Source organism: Varanus komodoensis, unplaced genomic scaffold (genome assembly GCF_004798865.1).
Source record: "Varanus komodoensis strain SLA01 unplaced genomic scaffold, ASM479886v1 scaffold113, whole genome shotgun sequence".
Taxonomy (NCBI): Eukaryota; Metazoa; Chordata; class Lepidosauria; order Squamata; family Varanidae; genus Varanus; species Varanus komodoensis.
Genome location: NW_025335325.1, coordinates 666051 through 692244, shown reverse-complemented (window position 1 = coordinate 692244; position 26194 = coordinate 666051). Strand labels below are relative to the sequence as shown.

At 51.6% G+C, this 26194-nt stretch overlaps 1 protein-coding gene across 1 annotated transcript in view; it reads left to right on the top strand.

Moving 5' to 3' along the window:
* The first annotated feature begins 13779 nt into the window (after nucleotides 1–13779).
* KCNN1 (potassium calcium-activated channel subfamily N member 1) overlaps nucleotides 13780–26194 on the top strand; it is a 38427-nt gene continuing 26012 nt past the window's right edge. Inside the window, exons 1-3 of the mRNA XM_044420994.1 lie at nucleotides 13780–14160; nucleotides 15310–15405; nucleotides 17765–18183. Of these exons, the coding sequence (XP_044276929.1) occupies nucleotides 13795–14160; nucleotides 15310–15405; nucleotides 17765–18183 (881 nt within the window). The 5' untranslated portion in view covers nucleotides 13780–13794. The remainder of the gene's footprint in view (nucleotides 14161–15309; nucleotides 15406–17764; nucleotides 18184–26194) is intronic.

The following is a 26194-nucleotide window of genomic DNA, read 5'->3' as shown; positions in this document are numbered from 1 at the left end:
CAAGCACAGCTCCACTGTGGGGTGCAAGAGGCATCTTTAGGAAAGACTTTTCATTCCTAAACTTTGTGGTAGCTTTTCTCCTGCAGCTCTGCCCTCTCCAGGCAGAAGCGTGCAGGGGATCGTCTTTCTGGTGGCTCTCTGAGAACGCCACTGGCAGCCAAAACGTCAGCCTTTCAGTTGTTTCTGAGCATGTGTGCATGTAATTCTACCCTCACACCTTTTCCCTTGGAGAGTTTCCACATTGCATCCCATGAAAATAAGGAGTGTTCAACCTCCCCCACCTCACAGTGTGCTCCTGGATTTTGGCAACATTTGAAACTATTCATTTGCAAGCCAGTACTGTGTGCAGTGTATCTAATCATCACCACTTCTCCCAGTCCTTCTGACAAGGAGCACAGCCTTATCCCATGTTACAGCAACCCTGTGGTGTAGATCAGGCCAAAAGAGGGAGAAATTGAGAGCAAGCATGTGCCTTGCCAGCCGCCAGCTCTATGGTTTCTGCCCTGCTCCCCCTTGTGCTGCTTTTAGATTGACTGATCAGCCAATGCTATTTGAAGCACAGCAAAGAGATTGTGGGACCATAGAGAGCAACACATTTGCAATGGCATCAGCTTTTGGGACCTGGGTTCACTCCATCAGACATGTGAGTGTCTGCCAGCCAGAAGGACTCCCACGTCTTGTTATAATTGAGACAATTTGGCAGTGCAACTCTGTGTTTCCTCAGAAGTAAGCCCTATTGGGTGTGTTGGTATGTTTCCTTATATATTCAACTTCTGTGTTACCTTTTAGCTGGCAATGAATACACACAAATACATCCCTGGCAGATCCTGTGTCAGTGGGGCTGTGCATCCCCTCTGGGTTACATTCTGAACTTTTAAAGAACTATTCATGGTGCTGGTCCCTATTAAAAAGATTCAGCAATCCTAAAAGTCTAAGCTAAAGCTTTTCATGGTATTGAGCCCTGTAAAAGGAGTTCAGCATCATGGAAATTCCCTTCACAGCTCAGACTGAAACCCCTGGAGATACCCCACCCCACCAACACTGGAGCCATGAGCCTCAACTGCATGCTGGGCTCTTCCTCCCACATTGGTGGGTTTAGGGTTGCAGCTTTCAGCTGTTCAATATAAAGAGGACTTAAATCTCCCTTGATGTGTACCTATGTGTGAGTACATGCATACTTACCCACAGGCTCAGCCAGAACTTGTCTCTTAGACACTGCAGGGTTTGCTTCATGCACAGAGGAAAAGGCAGGGCTTCTTACTGCATGTGGAAATCTAGCATGTCATCAAAAAGAGAAAACTAGCTTATTGGGAAAAGGTCATAGCTACCTTATCTTGGAAGTTAAGCTGGGTTGGGCCTGCTTGAACTCTGGATGGGTAACTTAATGTCGTGAACTGCCCAGAGGGCTTCAACAAGGCACAGTATAGAAATGTAATGAGCATAATAGCTTGGTGAGAAGAGAGCATTCTGACTTCCCTCTCCAGCAACTGCAGGGAACAAGATGTTGGTAACCACCCTCCTCTGGAAGCCCCGGGGAAGTCAAGGTGCCATAGGATGGTAGAGCTGGAAAAGGCCTAGACAACTATTGGGTCCAACAACCTTCTGTTGCAGGACCCCAACTCAAGGCATCCTGGACAGAGGGCTGTCCAGTCGCATCTTGAGTGCCTCCAGTGTGGGAGAGCCAGAACCTTCCTAGGTAATTTGTTCCATTGTTGTACTGCTCTAACAGTCAGGAAGTTCTTCCTGTTGTCCAGCCAGAATCTGCCTTCCTGCAGCTTGAGCCTTGAAAGATGTCTGCATCTTTCTTAAATTGCAGTGCCCAGAATGGGACACAGGACTCCCGATGAGGAGTGCTGAGTGAAGGAGAACTTCACGAGGTTTGCAAGTGATACTTCTATCAGTGCAGCTAAAATAGATTTTGCCCTTTTTGCAGTTACATCACACCATTGATTCATATTCTGCTTGTGATCTACAAAAATCCCAAGATCCTACTCATTTGCAGTATTGTTGAGTCAAGTATTCCCCACCTTGTAATGATGCATTTAGTCCCCTCCAACCCCAGTGCAGAACTTGGCATTTGTCCTTATAGAATTTCATTGTGTTATTTTTTCCCCAGTGCTCCAACCTCTCAAGGTCACCTTAAATCTTCTTTCTGTCTTAAGTCCTAGTCCTTCCACCCATTTTGTGCATTCCCTGCACCTTTTTGTCCAAGCCATTAATAAAAATATTAATAAAAACATTGAAGAGCACTAGGCCCAGGACTGAGCCCTGCGATACCCCACTCGTTGCCTCTCCCTTGTCTGAGAAGGTGCCATGGATGAGCACTCTTTGGGTCCGATCCTGCAGCCTGCTGTGGATCCACCTGCTGGTTGTTCCATCTAGCCCACTTTGAGCTAGCTTGCAGATCAGGGCACTTTGTCAAAAGCTTTGCTGAAGTCAAGATATTTTATGTCCACACCATTCCCACAGTCCAGCAGGAAGGTTACCCAATCAAAAAGTGAAATCAAATTAGTCTGCCCAGAATTGTTCTTAAGGAATCTATGCTGGCTTCTAGTAATCACTGCATCATTTTCCAGGTGCTTGCAGACTGCCTGCCTTTGATTGGTTCCAGAGTTGATGTCAGACTGACTGACCTATAGTTTGCCCTGACAAGAGTGACATTAGCCCTGCTCCAGTCCCCTGGCATTTTGGCCAACCTCTATGATCTTTCAGAGTTAATACCCAGTTAGAGCAGAAGATCCTGTGATAGGAAGATCAATCATTCAACTTCTCAGGAGATGACATCTTGTCTGTGCTTTATTCACAACACAGAGGACCAGAATTTCACATTATTTTAAGAAAAAGGCTGTACCGTGGAAGCAGAACATCTGCCTTGCATACAGAACACCCGGGTCATCAGGGGCTCCCCTGATCACCTGCCTGTCTCTTCCAGTGAGCCAGTGCTGACTTTCCCCATCCAAAAAGTTGACCAAGGCATGACTATGAGCTTCGAGGTGAAGTATGCTTGGCTCAGGCAGAGGGGATATTTCGGCCACTCCCCTTGGCCTTTGGTCCTGCTCATCCCAGGGGTGTGTCCCACCCATGCCCCACCCACTCAGGTAAAGCTGAGTCCAGGATTTGGGCTGAAAGGGATTCCCGGGCCTCATTGTAGATAATTCCAGACTGGTGCACCTGAGGGTCCAGGGCTCCAAAGGACAAAGCCCTGGTAGGATTATTTTGCTTTTTAACTCCTCATGGTTGGAGACCCTGGAATAAAGCCAGTACAAGGAACTTCCCTTTACCAAACCATAAAACACCCAAATGACCTCTCTGAGGAAGCATCAGGATCTGAGCTGGGGCGTCCTGCACCAAAACCCCCGATGGTCAGTGGGTCCGATAACACAGCTCCTGCCTCGGCTTGGGAGCAGGTGTTTCTGATCGTATTATTGCAGTTGTCAGGCCTTGCCTGGGTAAACTGAGCAGCTGACAGTTTGGTCTGGATGCAAACTGCGTGTGTCCAGTGCGGGGCCCCTGCCTTTCTCAGGGGCTGCAGTATCCAGGTGTGTGCAGCCCCAGAGATGGGCAGGTGTGCTCTTGAAGATAGCCAGGCCCAGCAAGGCCTTCCAGCAGGACTGCTTCTTTAGTGCCCAGAGTGACCTTGAGAAGGAAGGCAGAGGTGGAAGGGCACATGGGATGCCAGGTTCTGCTGGCGGATTACAGGAGCTGTACTCGTGCAGAGGGCACTGGGCTGCCAGAGGTGTGCAGCCAGGCACAGAGAACATGTGTGGAGAGCCGGTGTGGCATGGTGGCTGGAGTGCTGGACCAGGGAGGAATGGACTTTTGTCCCTGAATAGCTACAAGGCTCATGGGGTGATGTCAGGTCAGTCCCTGGCTCCTAGCTTCACCTGCCTCAGGGCGACTTTGAGAAAAGCATTGATAGAGGAGGAATATGTAACTGCTTGGTTTCTCTGAAGGAAAAAGGTGGATGGTAAATAGATAAATAAACAAACACCCTTTATGTCATGGTGGTAATCCAGGTTGTAAACGGTTGCATTTACTATTAATTTTCCCCCTTAAAATGAAGATCTAGAGTTTTGACGGCAGGAGATTCTTATCTTTGTCAGCATTCTAGACCCTCAGGTCTAGGGGGATCCAAACTGTGAGTTGTTCTATTCTGGGAAACCTTAAAAAAGCTGAACAGTTAAAAAAGACAGGAGGTGACCCCCACCTGATGACCAGGCCCGAGCGTGACGCCTGCAGTGACTGCAGAGAGCCTAAAGTTGGTGTTGAGGCATGCAGTGGGGGTGCTTTTGGGGTTCCAGGACAGCTCATCCAAAGAGGCAAAGTAAAAGTGGAAGGAGGTGCCAAAACCTCTCCTCGCATTGTGGTAGCAGCAGGGGCAAAATTCTTCCAGTTTGGGGGACAGTCCTGCAGTCAGCAGTTGCTGGACTGTTGAAGCATAACCTCCAAAATCCTGGAATGCTGTCAAAAGCCTCTGGTTCTCTTTCAGCTTCTGAAATCAAAGGCAGGAGAGGAAGACAAGACATTCTACGCGAAAATATTGGGCTAGCATCCCTGGAAGCTCTGCACCATCTTAGACTCTGCTAAGCCAGACTGTAAAATCATTCCAAGAGCCCTGTGGAAGTGGATCTGTTGAAGCTGGAAACCAGGCAGAGTTGCTCAGATGGCATTCCAACAAGCAGCAGGGCAAGATGGAAGCATAACTGGGAAGTGCTGGCCTGTGGACTGGCTAGCTCTCTCTTTCCTTTGTCTCAGGCTCAGGGGAGGCTGCTGACCCCTCATCCATGGCAGCTTTTCCTTTCAGCTTTACAGGAGTGGCCTGCAGTGTTGTGCCTATTTGGAGATGGAGATCAGTGCCAGGGCTAGCTCCTAGAACAGCTTCCAGAAAAGCTGCAGTGAACAAGAGACTCAAAAACTGGTCTTGGTTTGTTTCAGCCACATCTGCTTCAGGACCCAAGTCCTCGGGGCCTTAACTCCGGGTCATTTTCGTGGTTGATGGTCAGTGCAGCTTGCAGGCTCCACTGTCAAGGTGCTGTGTGTCCCCTTGCACAGCAGCCTAGGAATCTAAGGAGTTGTCCATGGTCCTGAGGAGAGCCTACCCTGATAAGTTCAGCACCACAGACAGTTCTCTCGAAGACCAGGTTGGAAACTGCTGTGGATGCAACATGCCATTGCCATGGCAGCTGCTGATCCCTGCGGATGAAGGTTGGGATCCTGGTCTATGACAGCACAGCTAGGAACACAAGATTCCCACAGTGCCAAAATGCATGGCTACATGCAGTTGTGATTCGGAGATGCTGCCTTGTTGCCTTGTTCAGAGTGGGACTTGTCAAATGTGATACCTTCAGATGCTTTTGGCTGCAGCCGCCGGCATTTGGTTCCCAGCTGCCGAATGGTCCTCAGGCTCTGTGCTTGCAGTACAAAGTGCCACCACGACCACCCTGCCGTAATTTCGGTTTCTTTTCCTCCCCAGGCCCACCTTGCCAACCTGCACCCCCCTGGATGAGTTCAGCTATTCTCCTGTAGTGCCCCAGCTAGGAAGCTGCCTGGGGGGCAGTGAAAATTTCAGTACAACTCATCCTTGCCCTGAGGATGCCATGGCAAAGGCGCATATGATTTTTGCATGCCTGTGAGAGAAACAATCCCCTGACCATATTTATAATAAAAGCAAATCCAATCACTGGTTTGATTTGAGCTTGGATGGTGCATTTATTGTATCTCACAATAACAGACTCCCTTTTGCCCATTGATCTTTGACTGGTGGTCAATTTAACAAGTTTACATTGGATGGAGATAGTTAGTACTCGCTTACAGCGAGTCTCCTTGCCAAAAGCTGCAGGTTCCTTCCAGAGAGCCTCCCATTTGAGAGGCCAACCAGGTGGAGACCTCCATAGCATCTCCTGTGCATACCAGTCTCTCCTCCAAGGACCCAGAGAGGTTGCAGGAGAGGGTTTGGAGATGAAGCTCAGAAGCAGGCCTGGGGAACTCCAGTCTGCATTGTCAGTCTCATTTAAACTGTAAATGGTTTGGAGCTTAAACATCTGGGAGAGTGGTTGGATGGATGCTTTTTTGGAGGGGGGTTACACAGCTCATAAGATAAGAAAAATATGCTGAATCAGACCCAAGATCCATCTAGTCCAGCACCTGGTGGCAACCCAGTTGCCCACAAGGTCCCTCTTCCTGCCCAGCTCCTCAGCAACTGGTGTGTGCAGGCAGGCCAGCTCTGGTGAAGGATGCAGCCCACAGCCAGGTCCTGGGCAGCCTTCTCCAACGCACCCAGCAGGGGTGGGCTGGAACAGGCCATGCCAACACTCTGCAGGGCCCCAGTCTGAAGTTGAAGTTCCTTTTGCAGGAGCAGCATCTCAGAATGAGCCCCAAAACAGCCCTTTGAAAATTTCCTATCAGAGCAGTTGACTAGGCTGGATGGGCCAAAAGCAGGCACCAGGGCTAGCCCTGGCTGGCATTTTCCAAGAGCACCCTGCAGTCACTCCTCCTCCTCTTCACCATGGTCAAGGCTTCTTCGCCTGCCTCTCCTCCTCCCAGAGGAGGAGGTCTGGGGCCACCTCACCCTGCAGCTGCCTGCCTGGCCAGCTAGCAAATGGCAGCCAGGAAAGGGAGCAGGAGCAGCTGCTGAAATCAAGCTGGTGAGGAGGCTGACTGCTGGTCTTGCCCAGGGGCCCTCCAAAACCCAGAGCTGGCACTGGCTGGACCAGCAAAGTCAGGTGCGTGTCCCACTGAGTAGAGCAGCAGTGCCAAGGAACACAGAAGCTGCCATATCCAGGGTCATGCCCTCATTCTTCGAGTGCCATCGCACTGACACTGGCAGGCAGCATGGCTCGCCTGGCTTCTTCCCTCGTGCGGACTGGAGATGCTTCTGGGGATGGGACCAAGAGCCCTCTGCATGCAAAGTGGGGGCACCATCCCTGGCCTTAAAGGGATAGTAAGATGCGAGTCCTCGCATTTCTGAATAAAGGCCTGATTGAAATAGAAGCATCAACTCAGTACTGCTGACACAAACCGGCAGCCTCAGCTGCAGCTCTGCAGGGTTCTAGGCAAGGCCAGTGCTGGGCCATCCCCAGAGATGCCAGGAATTAAACCTAGGCACTTCTGCATGCAAAGCGGGGAATCTGCCACTTCTCCCCAGACCACAGTTCCCCTCATCTAATCCCAGATCTGCTTGTCCTGCTATTCATTAATTTTTCAGGGGGCAGACAACAGCACCAGCCTAGGCTTGGCTCTTTTCCCAAGAGACAGGTGCACTGCAGCCATTGCAGCTGAGCTGGCATAGACTGGGGTCCGCAAAGTCCCTGCCTTTGATGAAGTGTGAGAGGCAATTCCAGAGATCCAGCCCCTGAGTTGCCTCGGCTTGGGCTCCAGCCCTATAAAACCACACTGCAATTAGAAAAAAAGTACAATGGGGTTTTCCTCAACTTCTTGGAGAAATAAATTACTAAAATAAATTACTAAATTTGTTCCTCCCCAATGGTGCGACCGCCTTGCCCCAAAGATTACATCATTTAGATCCATCACTCTTCTGATTAGGATAATATATCAGCTGTATAGTCAGAACCACAAGGACTAGAAACTTATTTTCTTTTGGGGAGTAGCAAGGGAGAACAATAGCTCCAGTGGCAGAGCACTTGGCCTGCATGCAGATGGTCTTGGGTCAACCTCCAGTCAGAAACCCTATCAATTGGTCTGCAAAGATTTGGGGTTCCCCACCCTGCTGCCCCTGCTGGGTGCTGGAGTACAATGCCCTTCTGACTGGGAATAATGGGGGTTGTGATTCCATCGCAGTTTGTCACATCACAGGTCATCATTTTTGGAAAGCTGGGAGAAGCAACCTGGAGGCCAGTGGGTGTAATTTGAGGGCTGGATGCTTGCATTATTTCCAGCTCCATAACAGAACATCTGCTTTGCCTGCACTCAGTCTCTGGGTTCTCCCCTACTGGCACCTTGGGGAGCCCCCTGCCATGTAGTGCTGACAAGTACTGTGCCTTTAAGGCAGGTTCCTCCAAAATCAGCCCCTTGAGGACTAGCATCTTAGTTTGTTTTTAGAGAAGGTCCATAGCTCAGTGGTGAAGCCCCCGTGCTTTGCCTGTGGAAGGTCCTCGGTTTGCTCTCAGCCTCTGCAGCATCTCCAGGCAGGCTGTGAGAAATTCCTGCTTGCTACCCTCAAGGCCTCTGCTGCCAGTCAGTGCCACACAATCAGGCTAGACAGAGCAAGGTGGGCTGACCCAGTATAAGCATCTCGCTAGTCAATAGGCGCATTTAAGGGACTCTGGAAGCCCCTGGCCACCTTTTCCTAGCACCCACTCCCTTCTGCACAGCATCATCTTTTTCCGGAGCTGCTAATTCCCAGCCCAGAACAGGATGCTCGGCTGCCGCCTGATTCCTGCACCGTTTTATTCCACTTTTCGATTACACTGCCCTGTAATTACTCTGCCCACCCTGGGCTTCAGGCAGGGAACAGCTTGGCAGCTTGCATGATGGGGAAAACACTGGGGCTGACGCTCTGAGCCCCAAGGAGTGTAATCACCCACCGCCAGAGCATCGCTGGGTGGCCAGGAAGCTCTTGGGGAGAAGAAAGGCAGGAGGCTGGGCAGGGCAATTAATTGCTGGCTGGTGCAGCCCCCGCTGGCTTGAGCGGTGCCGGGCGAGGGCATGGGACGGCCTAGGGTGTGGGCCGTTCCCTAGGGCGTCCGCAGTCGTTTGAGCTGGACCCGTACTCTGGGCAGGGCCTGTGCAGCTCCGGGGCTGTGCCGACGGTGGCTCCCGCTTCCCCCACCACTGCCCCCTGCCCAGGCAGCGACGGTGGTTGTGGCGAGAAGAGGCTGCCTGCGAGGCAAGCAAGAGAGAGGAAGAGGAGGAGGAAGAGAGCGGAGGAGCGGAAGGCAGGGCCCTGTCCGGGGCACTCCCGGAAGCTTCAGCCAGCTCTGGCTCCTGGGCTGGCACGCCCCTGTTGAGCTCGGTGCCTCGGATGCGGGGGAAAGGGTGCATTTGCACGGGGAGGCTGTAGCGCAACCACGGCTTCCAGGGACGCCGCCTTGAGCGCTTCACCTGTGTGGATACTGCTGCCACTTGCCATTCCGTTCAGACTTCTCTGTTTGCCCTTAGTTCACCTGCCCTTCTCGCAGCAACAGCAGGTAAATTATCATTGTCATCAGTCTACAGCTGCATGTTGTAATGCCACGCATTTTGCGTTGTGACGTGAGGAAGACCTCGTGCTTTACAGAAGAACTCTTGCTCCTTTGACGCTCGAGACAGCAGGCACTGACTCACCGACTGGGCAGACATTCACAAAGCATGTGGGCAGTCACATGGAGGGGATGCTCTGATCTGGAGCCCTGCACTGAGCATGGACTGGGGAGATGTCATGCTCTTGGCAGATTACCCACTGATGCCATGGCCTTGCTCACTGTCCTCCTGGTTCAGGGAGTACTGCAAGCTGGAATGGATTTCTTCTCTCTCTCACAGTGGCCTAACAACTGATCGATAGGAAAATAGTGGCCTAGAATGTTTTCAATGAATGAGAAGAAATACAGCAGCTCAAGAATGATAGGTACAGTGGTACCTCGGCTCACAAACACCTCAGTTCATGACCAGATTTGGTCGTGAACAAAAATTTCATAAAAATGTTGACTCAGGTCACAAACTCTGCATGAGGCGACGATCGCAAGTGCACCCCCCCCCCCCCGCAAGTGGGGAGATGGCAGGAATCGCACCTGTCTTTCCTGCACCAGCGCAATCGTACCCGTCCCCCGCTGAGTGCACCCACGTTCGCGCCAGTTTCCCCTCCCCATCCAGCGCGCCCGTGATTGCACCCGTCCCTCCCCCCGCCAGTGCACCGGGATGATGGTGTGATCTCAGTCCTGCTGGGGTGGGCAGGAAGATGGCTGTGCTCGTGGTCGGGGGGGGGGTGTGGGGGGGGGGGGGGGAGATGGCTGCGATCTTTGTTGTGCTTTGTCACTTTGCTTCACATTTTTCTGATTAAAAAAAAAAGTTACAGAACAAATTAACCTTATTTACATTGAACCTTATGGGGAACTTTAACTTGGCTCATGACCAATTTGGGTCATGACCAGAGTCCTGGAGCGGATTAGGTTCGTGAGCCAAGGCAAATGGTCAACGATCATCTAAGTGGGGAGAAAGAGTTCAGATCTCCAGGGCCTGATGAGGTCTACCCTGGAGGGACACCCTGGAGTCACCCTAGAGCTGAGAAATCAAAGAGGACAGGAGAAGTGCCAGAAGACTGAAGAGCTAATGTTGTCCTATCTCCAAGAAAGGAAAAAAAAAAAGTATAATTGGCAACTGCAGACCAGTCAGTCTGGGAAAATTCTGGACTATAAGACAGTCTGCAAACACCTGGAAAACAATGCTGTGGTTACTAGAGATTTCCTCAAGAACAAATCCTGGCAGACTAATTTGATTTCACTTTTTGACTGGGTAACCTCCCAAATGGACGGTGGCAATGTGGTGGACATAATCTTGACTGTGTACTGTTTTGTTGTATTTTGTTTATTGTTGTGTTTTGATTGCTTTTATTGTTATAGTTTGATTCTATATCACTGTAACCTGCCTAGAGGGTCCTCAAGGCCAATATAGTGGAATGTAAGTTCAGTAAATAAATACTTGCATAAGTAATCTATCCTGACTTCAGCACAGCTTTTGACAAAGTGCGCTACCAATCTCCGGGCTCGCAAGGCAGCTAAACATGGGCTGAATGGAACGAAGATCAGGTGGAGCCACAGTTGGGTGCAGAACTGCTCCTCATTGGCACCTTCTGAAACTGGGGAAAGGCCACCAGTGAGGTAGCGCAGGAGCCAGTCCTGGGCCCAGTGCTCTTTGACATTTCATTAATGACTTGGATGAGGCAGTGCAGGGAACAATTATCTGATCTGCAGATGACACAAAACTGGGTAGGACAGCCAATACCCTAAAAGACAGAAAGAAGATTCAAGGTGATCTTGACAGGCTAGAGCAGGGGTTCTCAAACGTTTTAAACAGGGGGCCAGTTCACTGCCCCGCAGACTGTTGGGGGGGGTGGACTATAGTTTGAAAAATTAAAATTAATTTTAAAAAGTAATTAAAATTAATTAAAATTACAAAATTAATTAAAAACAAAAATGTTCGCTCCGCTCGCTCAGGCTGCAGCAGAAGCTCAAGATGACGCTGCACCACCCGCCGAAAGGGAGAGCACGGCACGAGGGGGAGCCGTGAGGGCGGCTCGCTTGGTCGAGGCCTTCCTGGCGAAAGTCCCCTGGCAGGCGCTTGCGGGAGGTGGGGCAGGAGTGGGAGGCCAGAGAGGCGGGCTCGGAGTGGTTCCTCCGGCCAGGAGAGTGCTGCGAGGAGGGAGGCAAGGGCTTCTTTCTGAGGTGAGGGATGGGGCCATGGCTGGCCGAGAGGAGTGCCTCCTGCCCCTCCCTGCTGCAGGGGGAGGAAGCATGTGGCTGCTCTATGGTGGTGGCAGCTTGCCCATAGAAGACCGTGGCTCCTGTACCTCCACCTCATCCCTCTCTGGGCAAGCCACCATTGGGCTCAGTGAGGCGGCTGTGGCTCACATAATTAAAAATAGATTTAAAAAGTTATATTTTTCTTACCTTCAATCCTTTTTTAGTGTCTTTGTCTCTCTCTCTGTCTCTTCTGTCCTCCTCTCTTCTGTTTCCCACTCCATATTCCCACTCTGTATATACATGCAAGGGAAGCTGGCACATGTGCAGTTGAGCTATTGCAATTTGGTGCTTGTGCCGGCTCTCTGCTCATTTTCAAAGAATGCCTGTGCTGGCTCAGAGCTTTTGGACTAGCTTGGAGATCGTTTTCTCTGAGGCGGGCTGGATAAATGAGCATGGTGGGCCATATCCAGCCTGCAGGCCATAGTTTGAGGACCCATGTGCTAGAGCCATGAGCTGAAAGCAACAGAATGAAATTAAGTGGGGACAAATGCAAAGTTTGCACTAAGGAAAAGGGAACCAAATGCACTTGGTTCAACAAATGTGCAAGTATTGTTCAACAATATCTTGAGTCAACAGTGTGATGTGGATGCAAAAAGGGCTAATGCTATTAATTGAAGGATTATAGGTATTGTGTGTGTGTAGAGAGAGAGTATATTATAGGTATAAGTACAGGCTCCATTAATAGAAGTATCGCTTGCAAATTCTTAAAGGCGAAAGTTTGCCTTTATGGTTAGGCTCCATCTGGAGTCCTGCATCCCGTTCTGGGCACCCCAGTTTAAGAAAGGAACAGACAAGCAGGAAAGGGTTCAGAGGAGAGTATCAGGAATGAAACGGGGACTGGAAACAAAGCCCTGTGAAGAGAGGTGGAGAGAAATGGGCATGTTTCACCTCAAAATATTAAACTGTATAATAACAACAAAAATGGTGTATACAGTAGCACTCTACATGTACTTGAAAGGCTGTCACAAAGCAGAAGGCGAGGATCTCTTCTCAATCATCCCAGAGTACAGGACACAGAATAAGGTGCTTAAGTTACAGGAAGCCAATATTAAAAAGAACACCCTGACTGTGAGAACCTTATGACAATGGGGCCAATGACCTAGGGAGGTGGTGGGCTTTCCTATGCTAGAGGCCTTCAAGATGCGGCTGGACAGTCATCTGAGAGGGATGGTTCAGCAGGGGGTTGGACCCAAGGGCCTTCTGGCCCTTTCCAACTATGATTCTATAATTCTGCGGGTCTATGATGTTGAAATCACCAGGACGCGCTCCAACGGAGCCAAGCTCAGGGAACCCAGGTTCCATTTGGATGCCAGGAAGCGCTTCCTGACAGTCGGGACCCCGAGGGTGTGGAATGGGCTTCCACGAGAGGCCGTTGAGGCCCCATCGGTGCAGGTGCTCAAGGATAGGCTGGACGTGCACATGGCGGGCATGTCGTGAGCGGAGCCGGCTGGTGCTGGAGGTCAGACTAGATGGCCCAGGAGGCCCCTTCTGACTCGCTCTGTTTCTATGTTTCTATGAAATCCCATGGTCTTGCAGGTGATGCTCCAGGAACATCTCTTGGAGCTTGCAGTATCCCCCCATATGATTTTTACTTTAAATTTTTTTTAATACTTCTACTATTATTAGTATTAACTGGGGGTGGGGCTGGTCTGCTGCAAACGGGATTACTCTTTGGGTTCACCAGGGCGGCCGTGGGTCAGGACTCACCTTAGATACGTGTTCCTGGGCAAGTTGTTCTTCCACAGCCTCCAGGGAAATGCAGCTCTTGCACCTGTGGCACAAGTGGTAGCAGCCCCGGGTGAATGGACAAGGCCACTCCAAGGCAAGCCCCTTTGCCAGAGCATCCCTGACAAGCTCTCACACGTCCAGACATGCTCACTGATCCAAAAAGACTGGTGGTACCTGCATGAGCTAAAACACCTTCGTGCTGGTGAACTTTCTAGATGCAGAACCCGCTTTCCAAGGCTTGCCATGGGGCTGCCCCGGGGATCAAGGATAAGCAAGGGAGGCTCTCCCCCAAAATCAGGCAAATGAAAGCTTTGCGCTCTTCCTTATGGCAAATAAGCCTTGAAGAGGCACACTGGCCTTGCAGAATTGGGGAAAATCTGTGTGGAAGTGGGGGACTGGCTCAGTGGCTTGGGCCGGCACCAGGTCATGTGGGAAGGCTTCTCCAAACCTCGCTTCCTGGGAGGAACAGATTCAGTTCCTGCTCTTGGGTGATTTCAGCCATCATGTCTCCCTTCTCTATCTGTCCCAGCAGGTGAATGCCAGTTCCTGCACTGTGAGCCATGCGGGATCACAGAGTGGGCTTAGTGTGCCCAGCCCCTTCGCTGAGATAGCCATGGACAGCTGCAAGCACAACGGGGGCATCATCAGACCACTGAGCGGCCTGAGCAGCTCCTCCCACCACAACCTCCCCGAGCTGGATGCAGAGACTCAGCCCCTGCAGACCTTCCCTGACTCCGGCTTGGAGGTGGTTGTCTCCAGGCCGGAGCACAGGAAGGCCTCAGATGTCTGCCTGGGCATCGGGGCTGAGCACCGCTCCCATGGCCACAAGAGAACCCAGAATGTTGGCTACCGACTGGGCCACCGGCGAGCCCTCTTCGAGAAGCGCAAGCGTCTGAGTGACTATGCCCTCATCTTTGGCATGTTCGGCATTGTGGTCATGGTGACAGAGACGGAGCTTTCTTGGGGAGTCTACACAAAGGTAAGCAAGGGCATCCCGTGGCTGTGGGGAGCCTCTGAGCAGAGAGTGTGTTGCAAGGGTCCGGGTAGGGCCTTCCCAGCTTAAGTGCCCCCCGCCCCCCCCACACACACAGGTAGAAATGCCTTTTCCAAGGTGTGGCTGTGGACACAGGTGTCTTAAACAAAACCTGCTGGAGGTCCACCCCTTTGCCCCACCCCCCAAATATGCCTCTCAAGGGCTTGTCCGGAAGAGAATCTGGCCCTTGGACTGCAAAACCTTCTGTGTGCATGCACACACACTCACTCACACCTCATTCCACGAGTCTTGCCATGGGAACGTGCAACCCTTTTCAGCCTATGGGCCAAATTCCAGTCTGGAAAAGGTGTGTGGGGAGTGCATTTCCCTTGTGGGCCAGGGCCAGACTACGGGTTCTGTCCGATGCCGAGCCTTCTCAGGAGCAAACCAGTCTCGTCACTTTCCTGCCTGCCCTAGGGGTAAAAGCTAGGCCAGTGGGGGACAGGGGGAACATCCCAGTCTTTGTCTGGCCCACCAGACAGGCTCTCCTGGAACAAATCACTGGATTAAAAAAATGTTCTCCCCAGTATGTATGCCATGGATCTGAAAGGGGTTTGGACACCTATGAGATAGGCTCGGTTGAGAGTCTGGCCCAACGCCCAGTCAGGTTTGGAGCCCAGTGAGATCCCGGATTTCCCAGATACTTGAAGCACTTGAACTGTTCTGCAGCCATATGCACAGTTGCACATCCATATGGCATTTCTGCTGTAGAACTCAGGGCATTCTGCAGAGATATGGGACAAAAGCCCTGAGTGGTAGGCCAGGCCTGAGGGCAGTGACTGGCTCAAGATTAATCGATGGATTGCCAGTGGATAAGTACAGAAATTAGAGCTGCTGCAATTCACTTCAGCTCCAGGTCCACTGACTGGGCAGAGGTGAGTTCTGCCTTTTATCTTGCAATTGTTAGGCTCCGCCCCTTTTCCCTCTGGTTCTGTCCCTTACTTCCCAGGCTCCTCCTGTAAGTCCCAAGGATAGATGTACAGAAAGGGAGCTCCCAGATTTCACCACACAACAGGAACAGTGGGGCACGTTATATGGTGTTTGTGGCTAACGTGCTTGTCTTCTTTGTCCATGTCTCTCTCGGTTCCCCTCCAGGAGTCTTCCTATTCCTTTGCCCTGAAATGCCTTATTAGCCTGTCCACCATGATCCTTCTGGGACTCATCATTATGTACCACGCACGGGAGATACAGGTGAGATGCTGCCACCTTGCCCACTTCTGTTTTGCTTCCCGCAAGGGCAGCACCTTGTGTTTCTTTCACTTCTGTTTTCATTCTGGATCTGTTCACCTGCACGCCTGGAAAAGTTGCTCAGGGCAGCCAACAGGCTCCCACAGAACAGCATTAAATGTACATTTGTATGTACAATGTAACAGGAAAGGAAATGAGGAGGGAGGAGGAAAAGAATCCAGAATTCAGGCCGTCATTCTTAGTTTGAAAGCTTTTATAGATGCTTGCTCTCTCATGCAGAGAAAAGCCACCTCTGGCCAATTTTGGGGGCTAAACTGCTTTCCCTTTGCCAAGTTTGTTCTTCCAGGGGGAGGGAGAGGTAAGTATACAGCCTTCCAGTGGCCAATAATTTTTTAAATCATATTTTTAACCTCACCTGTTTCACCAGGCCCTGTCCTAAACAAATAAATCAGTGCAACCTGCAGAGGTGGCCAACTGAGCCCCAGGCCTTGGGGGAAGAAACACTGGCAGCTAGCTGATGTAGCCCCCGCCCCAACTTCCCTCTGGGTTCAGCCATCCTGGGGGGGGGGGGGCTGGGGGGGAATCTTTCTAGCAAGAGTCTCATGTTTACTATTTAATGCACTGTCTCAGTTGAGCCATTTGGACTCACTGACCCAACAAAAGACCTGCTCTTGTCGGACGTGAAAAGTGCTGGAAGAGTTTATTGCAAATGATCCGAATCTGGGAGTTAGGGTTAGGGTTTGGGGGAAAAGGAGTGGATGGAGACACCAGGGCTCCCCGGTTGCTGGAGCCTGGGGCCACTTCTTGCAGCCCAGCCACCACAGAGGTGGGCAGCACCTTTGCAAGGTCCTGCAGGCATCTGGAACTGCATAACTATTCCACTTCCCAAATCATGTGGGCATGAATCCAAATGTGAATGCAACCAGGGGCATGATTCTCAGGAAATGTTTGTGACTTTCTGAACCTGTGTTCATGTTCAAAAGCATGCATTTGCCCAAATGCACACTTGCACAAATACTCCACATTTTCACACTTCAATGTGTGGAGTAAATGCACATTTTTGATTAGGAGAAATACATGTTTTTTTTTAAATGCATAGGTTTCAGTGGGGAAAATTGCCCACCTTTTTTCTGATTAAAATATGTACAATTTCCCAATTTAAAAAAAATCTTCACATCCAAGAACATAAAAGAGATGTCATGTTTTGAGCAATGATGTGGAGCATCTCAGCAAGCCTGGACTTGCATGTTGGCCTATCTCAGCAAAATATCTTTATCGGGCCAGCCCAAAGATCACACCAGAAAGGGAACAGAGAATGCAAGCAAGAGGGGCGAGCTGTAATGAGGTCACAGACTTGAAGTGCGGTTGGTGAGGAGGGATGTGTGATGGTCCCTTCTAAGCACATGGTTTGAGACTCTAACCACTACACCATACCACCTCTCCACTGAAGAAGGCTGCCTTGGGGCTTATATTGTCACAGATCCAGTGTGATTCAAACCTTGAGAGATGGAAAGGGAAAGACCTGAGACAGGAAAATTGGGGAGCGCAGGGGCGGACGGGCGGACAAGGAGAGACTTTGCTGCAAGATGGTGACAGAAGAGCTGAGGGCGGGGGGGGGGGCACGTGCTACTTTCCCCCGCCTGCACTTCAAGAGCAATGGTCATAGGCGAGCTGCTGCGGGTGTTTGGACTAGCGCCACACTGACTGGGTCCGGCGATGGGAGTTGACGTCCAACATCCCTGCCGCCCCGGGCAGAGGAAGGCTCTGATGATCTTCCTGCCCAGGAAGCGCTAGCGCTGTTCTCCTGTTGCGAGAATGCGCTTCTTCCATGGTGCGAAGCCCCCTCTCCTGCTGCAAGAAGCCCTTCCTTTTCCTGTGGCTGCCACTCTTTCCCCCATGGCTTCCCCCTTCTTTGCGGAGTAGTTTGTCCCTTGGTAATAACACCCTCCCTGGTTGCCAAAACCCCCTTTCTGCGAGGTCCTTTTCCCGTTCTAGTAACCCCCTTCCAGGAACTGTCCTTGACGTGCTACCTTTATATCCCACCTTTTCTCCTCTTCTGAGGATCTCCGGGTGGCTTGCATAGTTCTGTTTTAGCCTCCCAACAAGAGCCCTGTGAGGTAGGCAGAGCAGGCAGGGCCAAGAGCCTGTTTCTGGCCTGGTCCCCAGGGAGCTTCGCGGCTGAGCCCACGTCGTTGGCAGTCTCACCGCCGGCCACGCTCGCCGCGCCCCGCGCTGGCTGTGGCAGCCCCCTTGCCCTGCTGTCCCGAGCCCCTTATCCAGCCGCAGCAGAGGAGCCCCTTTCTGCTGCAGCAGCGCCCCTGAACGCCGCGCTGCATAAGCGCCCTGCCCGCTCGCCATGCAGCTCTTCATGGTGGACAACGGGGCCGACGACTGGCGCATTGCGATGACGTGCGAGCGCATCTTCTTCATCTCGCTGGAGCTGCTCGTCTGCGCCATCCACCCCATCCCGGGGCAGTACTTCTTCACGTGGACCACGCGCCTGGCCTTCAGCTACGCCGCCTCAGCGGCCAGCGCGGATGCGGACATCGCCCTCTCCATCCCCATGTTCCTGCGCCTCTACCTGATCGGGCGCGTGATGCTGCTGCACAGCAAGCTCTTCACCGACGCCTCGTCGCGCAGCGTCGGCGCCCTCAACAAGATCAGCTTCGACACGCGCTTCGTCATGAAGACGCTCATGACCATCTGCCCCGGGACGGTGCTGCTCGTCTTCAGCGTCTCCTCCTGGATCATCGCGGCCTGGACGGTGCGCGTGTGTGAGAGGTAGGCGCCTGCCTCCCCCTGCCCCCCAGCCAGGTGTAAGGCAGGCAGGGAGACCCTTCTCTTCCTCGGTGCAGACTCAGCCACTTCCAGCGCCTCTCCTTGCCTCCTTTTTCCTGAACCAAAATCCCATGTATGTACCTATATATCAGACTTTTCATCCACCTCGTAACCAGATTATTTGGGCGGATTATGAACAGTTCAAATATGTGAACACAGTGTAATGAGGGTTAGAGAACTGGGCTGGAAGCAACTCCGGGGATCCAGTTCTCACTCCCACCTGCCCATGAAGTTCTCTGGGTGACCCCCAGCCAGTTGCTGAATCTCGGCCCACCGGGCTTGTGTTATGAGGATGAAATTGGGTTCATCCTGGGTGAAAGAGCTTGCCTTGCGTTCCTTGCCCAGGGAAGACAGACAGGGCATCAGGGTTATAACAAGGAGACCAAAATATTTAAAAGAGCAATTATATTGAAACAGCTTCCGCCAGACTTCTGGATCTGGCTGAGGAGGGTAGGAGTTGTCATGTGACACAATGGAGGGTGCCATGGTAGGAAAGTCCGGTGGGAAGGTGCTCCCCACTCCCAATATTTTGGGGTATGGCCTTTTGTGGTTCTGGCAGATGATGCTTGTGTACACCTGGAGGAGGGCGATATCGAACCTGGAGTTACTTGCATGCAAGCACATGCTCCACTGCAAATGATGGCCCTTTCTCTAAAAGTAAGATAAGGTTCTAGTTCTCATGGTTCTGTACCAAGGCTGAATCCAAATGCAAAATGTAGGAAGCAGCCTTCTATCCAGTGAGGCCTTCAGGCCCTCTGACCTGGCACTGCCCACACAGATGGACAGCAGGGGTATTTCGCAGGATGCCAGGAGATGCCAGGGATTGAAGGCGAGGTCCTCTACCAGAAAAAGCAATTGCTATGCCTCTCGCAATGGCCCCTTCCTCTGAATGTCCCCCTCCATCATCTGGCCACAAGTTCCACAAGGGCAGCTGCTTATAAACATGTCTGGATCCCTGACTTCCAAAATCGCACTGTTAGGAAGGACCGCCAGCACACATTAAACCCAGGCCTGGCACGGAGATTCTGAGATCTCTTGACCTAGAATGGCTAGCTCAGCACGAGCAAATCTCTGCTGGGCAGTGACTTGCTTCCAGGCCCTTTGGTAAACTGCAGGCTGTGGCGTGCATTGCCATGCCTGCAGGAGCAGGTTGTCTTTGCACCGGGAAGGAGCCTGCTTGCCCTCCTCAGCAGCATCAGATCCCTGGCCCCAGCCAGTTCCCGCCTCCGTGTCATTGGTGTGCTTCCTCACTCCATCCTGTGATCTCACTTTTCTCTCTGTTGCTGTTGTTGTTTCCTCCGGCCTTGAAATGCTCAATAACACGGTTGTTGTTTTCCTTCTTTTCTCTCCATGGTGCTTCTGGTAGGGATAAACTGTGAGTCCCGTTTGGTAGTTGCCAAGGAAAAACCTTGCACAGCTGCCAGTGCTGGGGTAGAATTTAAGATTAGCTGCCACTCGTGGGCTGGCTGGGAGGGCCACAGAGGGACCCCCAGGTGGGTCAGAGAACCTCTGGGCTGTCAGCCTTTGCAAGCTGGTGTGTCTTCCACTCACAGCATGGCTGGCCAGTGGTCAGAGTCCAGCACATTGAAGGGACCAGGCAGAAGAAGGCTGATCGAGCTTATAGATGGAACCTCTTCTTCTCTCCACTGGTCATTTTCACCTTTGCTGCATGTCTTTTGTTTGACTTTCCAGCAAATCCAATTTTCTGCAACCCATTTGGGGAAGTGAGTCAATTTGGCATTTTGAGAGACTGCTGTCGGCACTCTCACAAAATGGCTGCCATGGGGGCGGGGGTGGCTTTTTCATAAAATGGCAGCATTCTGCTTCTTAAAATGTTCCCAAATTTTGTTCAGGACTAGGACACAATTGATGTGATGTGGCTGTAGAAAGGCTAATGCTCAATTTGGCTGCAATAACAAAAGCAGGGCTCCCAATCACAGGAGGTCCTGGGTACCCTCTGTCTGGCATCCCTACTCAAGTGCTGCATCCATTTCTGGGCTCCACACTTCATGAAAGATGCAGACAAATTTGGAAGGGTTCGGAGAAGAGTGGCGGGGATGAGCAGGGGTCTAGAAGCAAAGGCCGATCAGGGGAGATTGAAAGAACCGGGCATGTTTGGCCCTGAGAAGAGGAGATTGAAGGGGGATAGGAGAGCACTTTTCAAATTCCTGCAAGGCTATCACATGGCGGAGGGCCAGGATCTCTTCCCATTCATCCCAGAGTGCAGGACATGGAATAACAGGCTCAAGCTGCAGGAAGGCAGATTCTGGCTGGACAACGGGAAGCACTTCCTGGCTGTTGGAGCAGTAGGAGATTGGAACGGATTACCTAGGAAGGTTCTGGCTCTCCCACTGGAGGCACTCAAGATGCGACTGGACAGCCCTCTGTCCGGGATGCCTTGACTTGGGGTCCTGCAACAGAAGGTTGTTGGACCCAATAGCTTCCAGCTTTATTTTCCGATGGCTCTGTGGCTTTTCCTCTGGACTCCTTTCATGTTCCCAACTCAATGAAGTGCCTACCCAAAACTGTCCCAAGGCTGACGCTGTGTGTCACTGGCCGGCCGCACACGTGTGACATTCAGAACAACAGAAGTCTTTGGGATGTTTCTCTGGGCAGGCCCCTTCCCTCAGCCCCCTCACCCAAGTGAAGCCGGGCCGAGCCACTTGCACAAGATGGGGGCAGGGCCCAGGAAACAAATCATTATGGATGTAAATGCTGGCAGTGCCACCAGAAACAGGAGGTGATCCTTAATCGTGGAACAAGGTCTCTTCGTCAGGTTAGCGCAGTCTGTCCTTCTGTGTTTAATCTTGCCAGAGGGTAGGAAATTGTAATAAATGAACAAAACTGGGGACAAGGGGGCTGCATGTGCTTGCACACACACGCAGGCACACCATTTGCAGGTTGAGCTACTTATTGCAGCAGCCTTCTCCAAACTCATGCCTTCCAGACGTCTTGAATGACAGCTCCCATCCCCCAGCTGTGCAGGCTGGGGTGGATGGGAGTTGTCGTCCAAGTCATCTGGACAGCACCAGGTTGAGACTGTGGGGGAGGGGACAATCCAGCTGTGGATTGTCCAGCTGTAGAATTTCTTTAATCGTGGGTGGTCTATTTGGAATGGTCTCTCATTGACCTATGCTCTTTCCATTAAAAGGAGAACAAGCATCTAGTCCTCGTGGTGCTCAGTCGAGGCCTGGTCTAAATGAGAACATAATGAACATGGGGCAATGTAGGAAGCTGCCTTGGATCCTCCCTGAGAATCAGTCCAGCCGGCCTGTTGCCCACACAAACTCTCTAGCAGCAGGAGCTGACCAGACGTTCACATGGGCTGCCTAGGGATTGTGAGCTGCCTGGGATGCCACTGGTGGAAAAGGTGGCATGCAAATATCTTAATGAATAATAAGTGAACAAATGGGGTCTTTTGCAGCCTACGCAGTTCTGCCTGCTGAACACGCTGCTTTGCCACTGCACTCTGGAGTACGTTCCCTCCAGATTAAGTAAATTCTAGTCCTCACGGTTCTGACTACAGGGCTGCGTGCCCATTGGGTTTCCACATGCTGAGCAACCAAAGCAGATGTGCAGAGTGCTCTCCTTTAAAAGAGGTCACATTCTGGGCCTAGTGATGCTAAATAAAGGGCTGACTCAGGGAAATGGAGTGCTGCCCACGCCAATCCTCTGGTCCATCCAACGCAGGATTGGCTGCTGACTCTCAAGGGTCACAAGCGGGGAGAGGAGCTGGACCCGGTGGCCTTTCTACTCTGTGATTGTGCACCCTGTTTCAATAGATCTGGCACCTGAATCAGGGAGCAGCATTTCAGCTTCTTGGTTATAACTTTGCCAAATGACAGCTCTCCCTACCAACTGCAAAAGGGGCCTCGGCCAACAAGGCGAGCACTCGTCCTCTTCTCAAGAACATTTACCTGCCACCCAAAAGGCATCTCTGAATATCACCTTGAAGTTATTCTCAAGAGATGCTCCATGTTGTCTTGAAAATGCTTCTTTCCCCTCTTTCTGTTAAATTGGCTTGCTCGTCCCTTGGATGCCTCCCCCGCCACGGTGCCTTGCAGGGGTGCAATCCCAGCATCCTCAAGCCAGCTGTGTCAGGGGACGACTGCCCTTGGCTTTTCTATATCTCCCAAATTTGGAAAGTGCTTGATGCATAAGAAGGGATGTTTCCAGCTGCTAGAACTGGGAAGTGAGGGCCAGATTTTCAAACAGGCAATGCAGTATCTTTGGTTGTCTCTTTACTGATTGCAATGTTTGCCTTTCCCTATTTGCCTCATTCCCTGCCAAAGACTTCCAATTCTGTTTGGAATCAGAATGTACTATGGAGAGAGAAAGGGCTGGTGTCCATTAACTTGTACAGTTCCAAGAGAGGTTTGTTTAGGATGTGGGACATGAAATTTTCAGATGAGATCAATGTCATTTAGATCCGTTTGCAATCCGGGAACATTTTGGTGAGAAATGGACCACCTTTTATGGGTGACGCAGGCAGCCTTGAGAAGGTTTGGACTACAGTTACCATCAGCCCCAGGCAGTGTGGCCAAGCATCCTTGGAGTTTCTTCCTCTTTCCACGGGATTGTAGGCACAGTGTGCCTGGTCTAATATTGCCCCAGTTCTACTGTGCTTTTGCTGCATTGATTTTCTCTCCCGGCCACTGCATCCTTGAAATGGTCTCATTGTGGCACTTCACAAGGGTGACATCTTCGCCTTAGGTTCCAAGCCAGCCTTGCAAAGATTCATTCACCTGCACACCTCTTTGGGCAGGACAGACTTCTGTCGTGGACTGGATATGCCACTGGAGATAGGGAAAAGGCACAGAGTGGGGCAAAGGGCTTTGGGTCATGCTGGGCATGGAGCAGTCCTAAATTCCTCCCCTGGCGTGGCCTGGCATTGTCTGACTTGTCCAGGCCTCCCTGTTGCTGTTGGGCTTGGTTGTTTCCCTTGAGGACGTGTTCATCTTTTTCCTTCCACCCATTTCCTTGCTGTTGCTGCATGCTCCCCAAAGCACCTCTCCACAGAGCTCAATGCATCTTCCGAAACTGGCCGCCTCTTTTCCTCTCCCCTTCTCTGTCTGTCTCCCTCCATCCTTTCTCTTTTGGGTCCCGCATTTTCACTGTTTTGGCTGCCAAGATTTGTGCTGAAGGGTTTTGCCATAGATGAGAAGCTATGTGAAACCTCAGCACCAGTTAGGGCTAAGGGCTAGCTCCCTTCCTCAACCTGGCACCTTCCAGATGTTTGGAGCAACCACCTCCCATCATCCCCGGCCAGTATGGGCAGAGCTCCTTGTAGGCAGTGGGCTGGAGAAGGCTGCATCCCAGGGACTCTGGTCAGATGCGCTGGGCTGCGAGGCCAAGGGAGACAAGCCAGGCAAAGCCGCGCCCACCGTCGGGTGGCCCCAGGGCCGGGGAAGCCTGTGCTGGACGCGTGTCCCAGGCTATCCACATTGCAGCTCGATTCTGGTGCACTACTCAGAGGAAGGACCTGGCAGGTGCACTGGGGCCAAGCCCCAGGCGAGGCGCGAGCGGATGGCAACCCTGGGCCGCATGAGGCCCTTCCCACTGCCCCCAGGAGGACCTGCTTCCACGTGGAGCCCCAGCAGAAAGCAAGCTCCTCCTTACTCCAGGGAAGCTCAGGAAAAGCACAGAGGCACCCACTGCTACGTGTTAATGGGTACATTGCCATGTGTAGCCTATTTGTGCCCACATGGGCTTTCTGGTGCCCTGAAACTTTTCCCCACCCCCTTCTGAAAGCAAGGCCCAGAATTCCTGACAATCTCCACAGCATGCAGATGACCCCCCAGTGCTTCCCCTTCCTCTGCCCCCAACCTTTCTGCCCGAGGTGTTGGTTTGGTTGGCCTTTGGGAACCAAGCACTCTCCTGTCCCCTGTGCATGCAGCCTTTCTCATGGAGAGGGGTGTCCCTTAGAGAAAAGCCCCATGGAGAGCGTGGTCGGAGTGCTTATGCAAATTGGCGTGTGCAGACCTGTGTGTTCCTGGGCCAGTTCGCCTGAGCTCTTTGGAGGTACGCAGCACCACCCCTTTGGAATTTTTGGACAGCAGCCCCCAGTATTTCCAACTGCTGCACAAAAAGGCTTTTTTGTCCTCCCCTCCTCTTTGGATCCCCCCTGTGTGTACCCCAAAACTGTTCTGAAAGACTTCAAGAAGAGGGGAATCCAGCCCACCATCCAGTCAGTGGACAAACACAGGACGATCGATCGCTCCTGGCTGTCATCGTGCATGATGGCCCCCATCAAAGCCCTTCAGAGTGCTGCATGTTGTCTTACAGGAATGCTCCTGGTGTGAACTGCCGCCTCTGGAGGGGGAGAAAGTCCCCCCAGGCATGTATCATACCACACAGCCTGCATTAGCCCCAATTTGCTGCATCTTTGAACAGCTTAAATGGCAAACCTTTTAATGAAACAGTTTGTTGACTTTCCTTGATTCCCTTGAAAGCTGATTAATATTCTGAATGGCCCTGTTCACATATGCTCAGGGAGCTTTGCTGTGTCTGTTCAAGGATGGGGAGGAGATCCAAAGCGATGCTCGGAGACAGCATCTTAAGATGCAGCCTGGCTTGGAAAGAGAATCAGTTTCATACCTGCTTCTCTCCAATGCCACCAGCCATCACTGTGCCTCCAAGTCATTTATGCACCAGGGCCAAGCCAAAAAATGGTTTTAGGACAGGGTCTGCTTAGCCCTTTCAGCCCAAGGTCTGCCTTAAGGGGGTGCGGTAAGAAGATGCCCAAGATCAGTCTTAGGATGGTCTTAAGAAGATGCCCAGCATCCAGTGCCCCTGGCTGGGAGCTGCTGGGGTCATTTCTATCTAAGTATGCTAGGATTGCACCCTTAAAATCTTTGGAATGGGGAACTTTTTAATCCTCTCTCCATACTTGTGGAACAAGTCTCCTGCAGTCTGATTCACCAGATGGGTCTCCAGGACCCTCAGAGACTCACTGCGATGAATTTGCTAGGCACTTTGAGGACGAAGTTGTTCAGATCCACCGTGAGTTGAATTCCACAGCTGTTTCAGTTCCACTTAGGGATGTGTCTAGGGCATCGTCTTTAGCTCCATTTTGCTGGACAAATTGCAGTTACTGATGCTCAAGAATGTGAGGAAGCTCCTTGACTCTGTTCACCCTGCCACCTTCCCACTTGATCCTTGGATCATTGGAGAATCTAAAGAAAGGATTTGCCCCTGGGTCCAGGAGGCTGTCAACACCTCCTTGAGAGAAGGGATAGTACCAGCCTCCTTAAATGAGGCTGTAATAAGACCTCTCTTAAAAAGCCGAGCCTGGATGCAGAGATAGTTGCCAACTAAGATGGAGGAGGAGATGTAAGCTGCCTTGAGCCCTTTGTAGGAAAAAAGGCAGGATATAAATTGAAAATTAAATAAATAGATAAACTACCAACTGGTAGTGGACCTTTTGTTTTTGAGCAAGGTATTGGAGCTATACGATGGCCTTCATGGCTCCTTCATGGACCCATGAGCAATATGACAGTGGAACCAGCTGCCCGGAGAGGTGGTGGGAGCTCCCACACTAGAGACACTCAAAAAGAATCTGGGCAGCCACCTGAGTGGGAGGGTGTAAACTGGTGTCCTGCAGGGGTTGGACCTGATGGCCTTCATGACCCCTTCTAACTCCACTATCCTATGATTCTATGAAAGTGCTGAGCATGGTGGTCTATGGTGATGCGGAAGTAGGCATCCTCCAAGTTGGATGAGGTGAACCTGTTCCCTCCTTGTGGGAGAGGTGGGATGTTCTGGAGGATGAGCCTCCTAAACTTCCTTGGTGGGGAGACAATTGATGCCTGTGTGGTTTAGGATTGGTCTGAGGCCCCCATCTCATTTTGCTGCTGTGAAATAGTGAAGGTCAAAGCCTTGAGAAAGGTTGGAATGAGGAGCTCTCTCCATTGGAAGGTAGTGAATCAACCTCCAACATCAACATTGAGGAGGG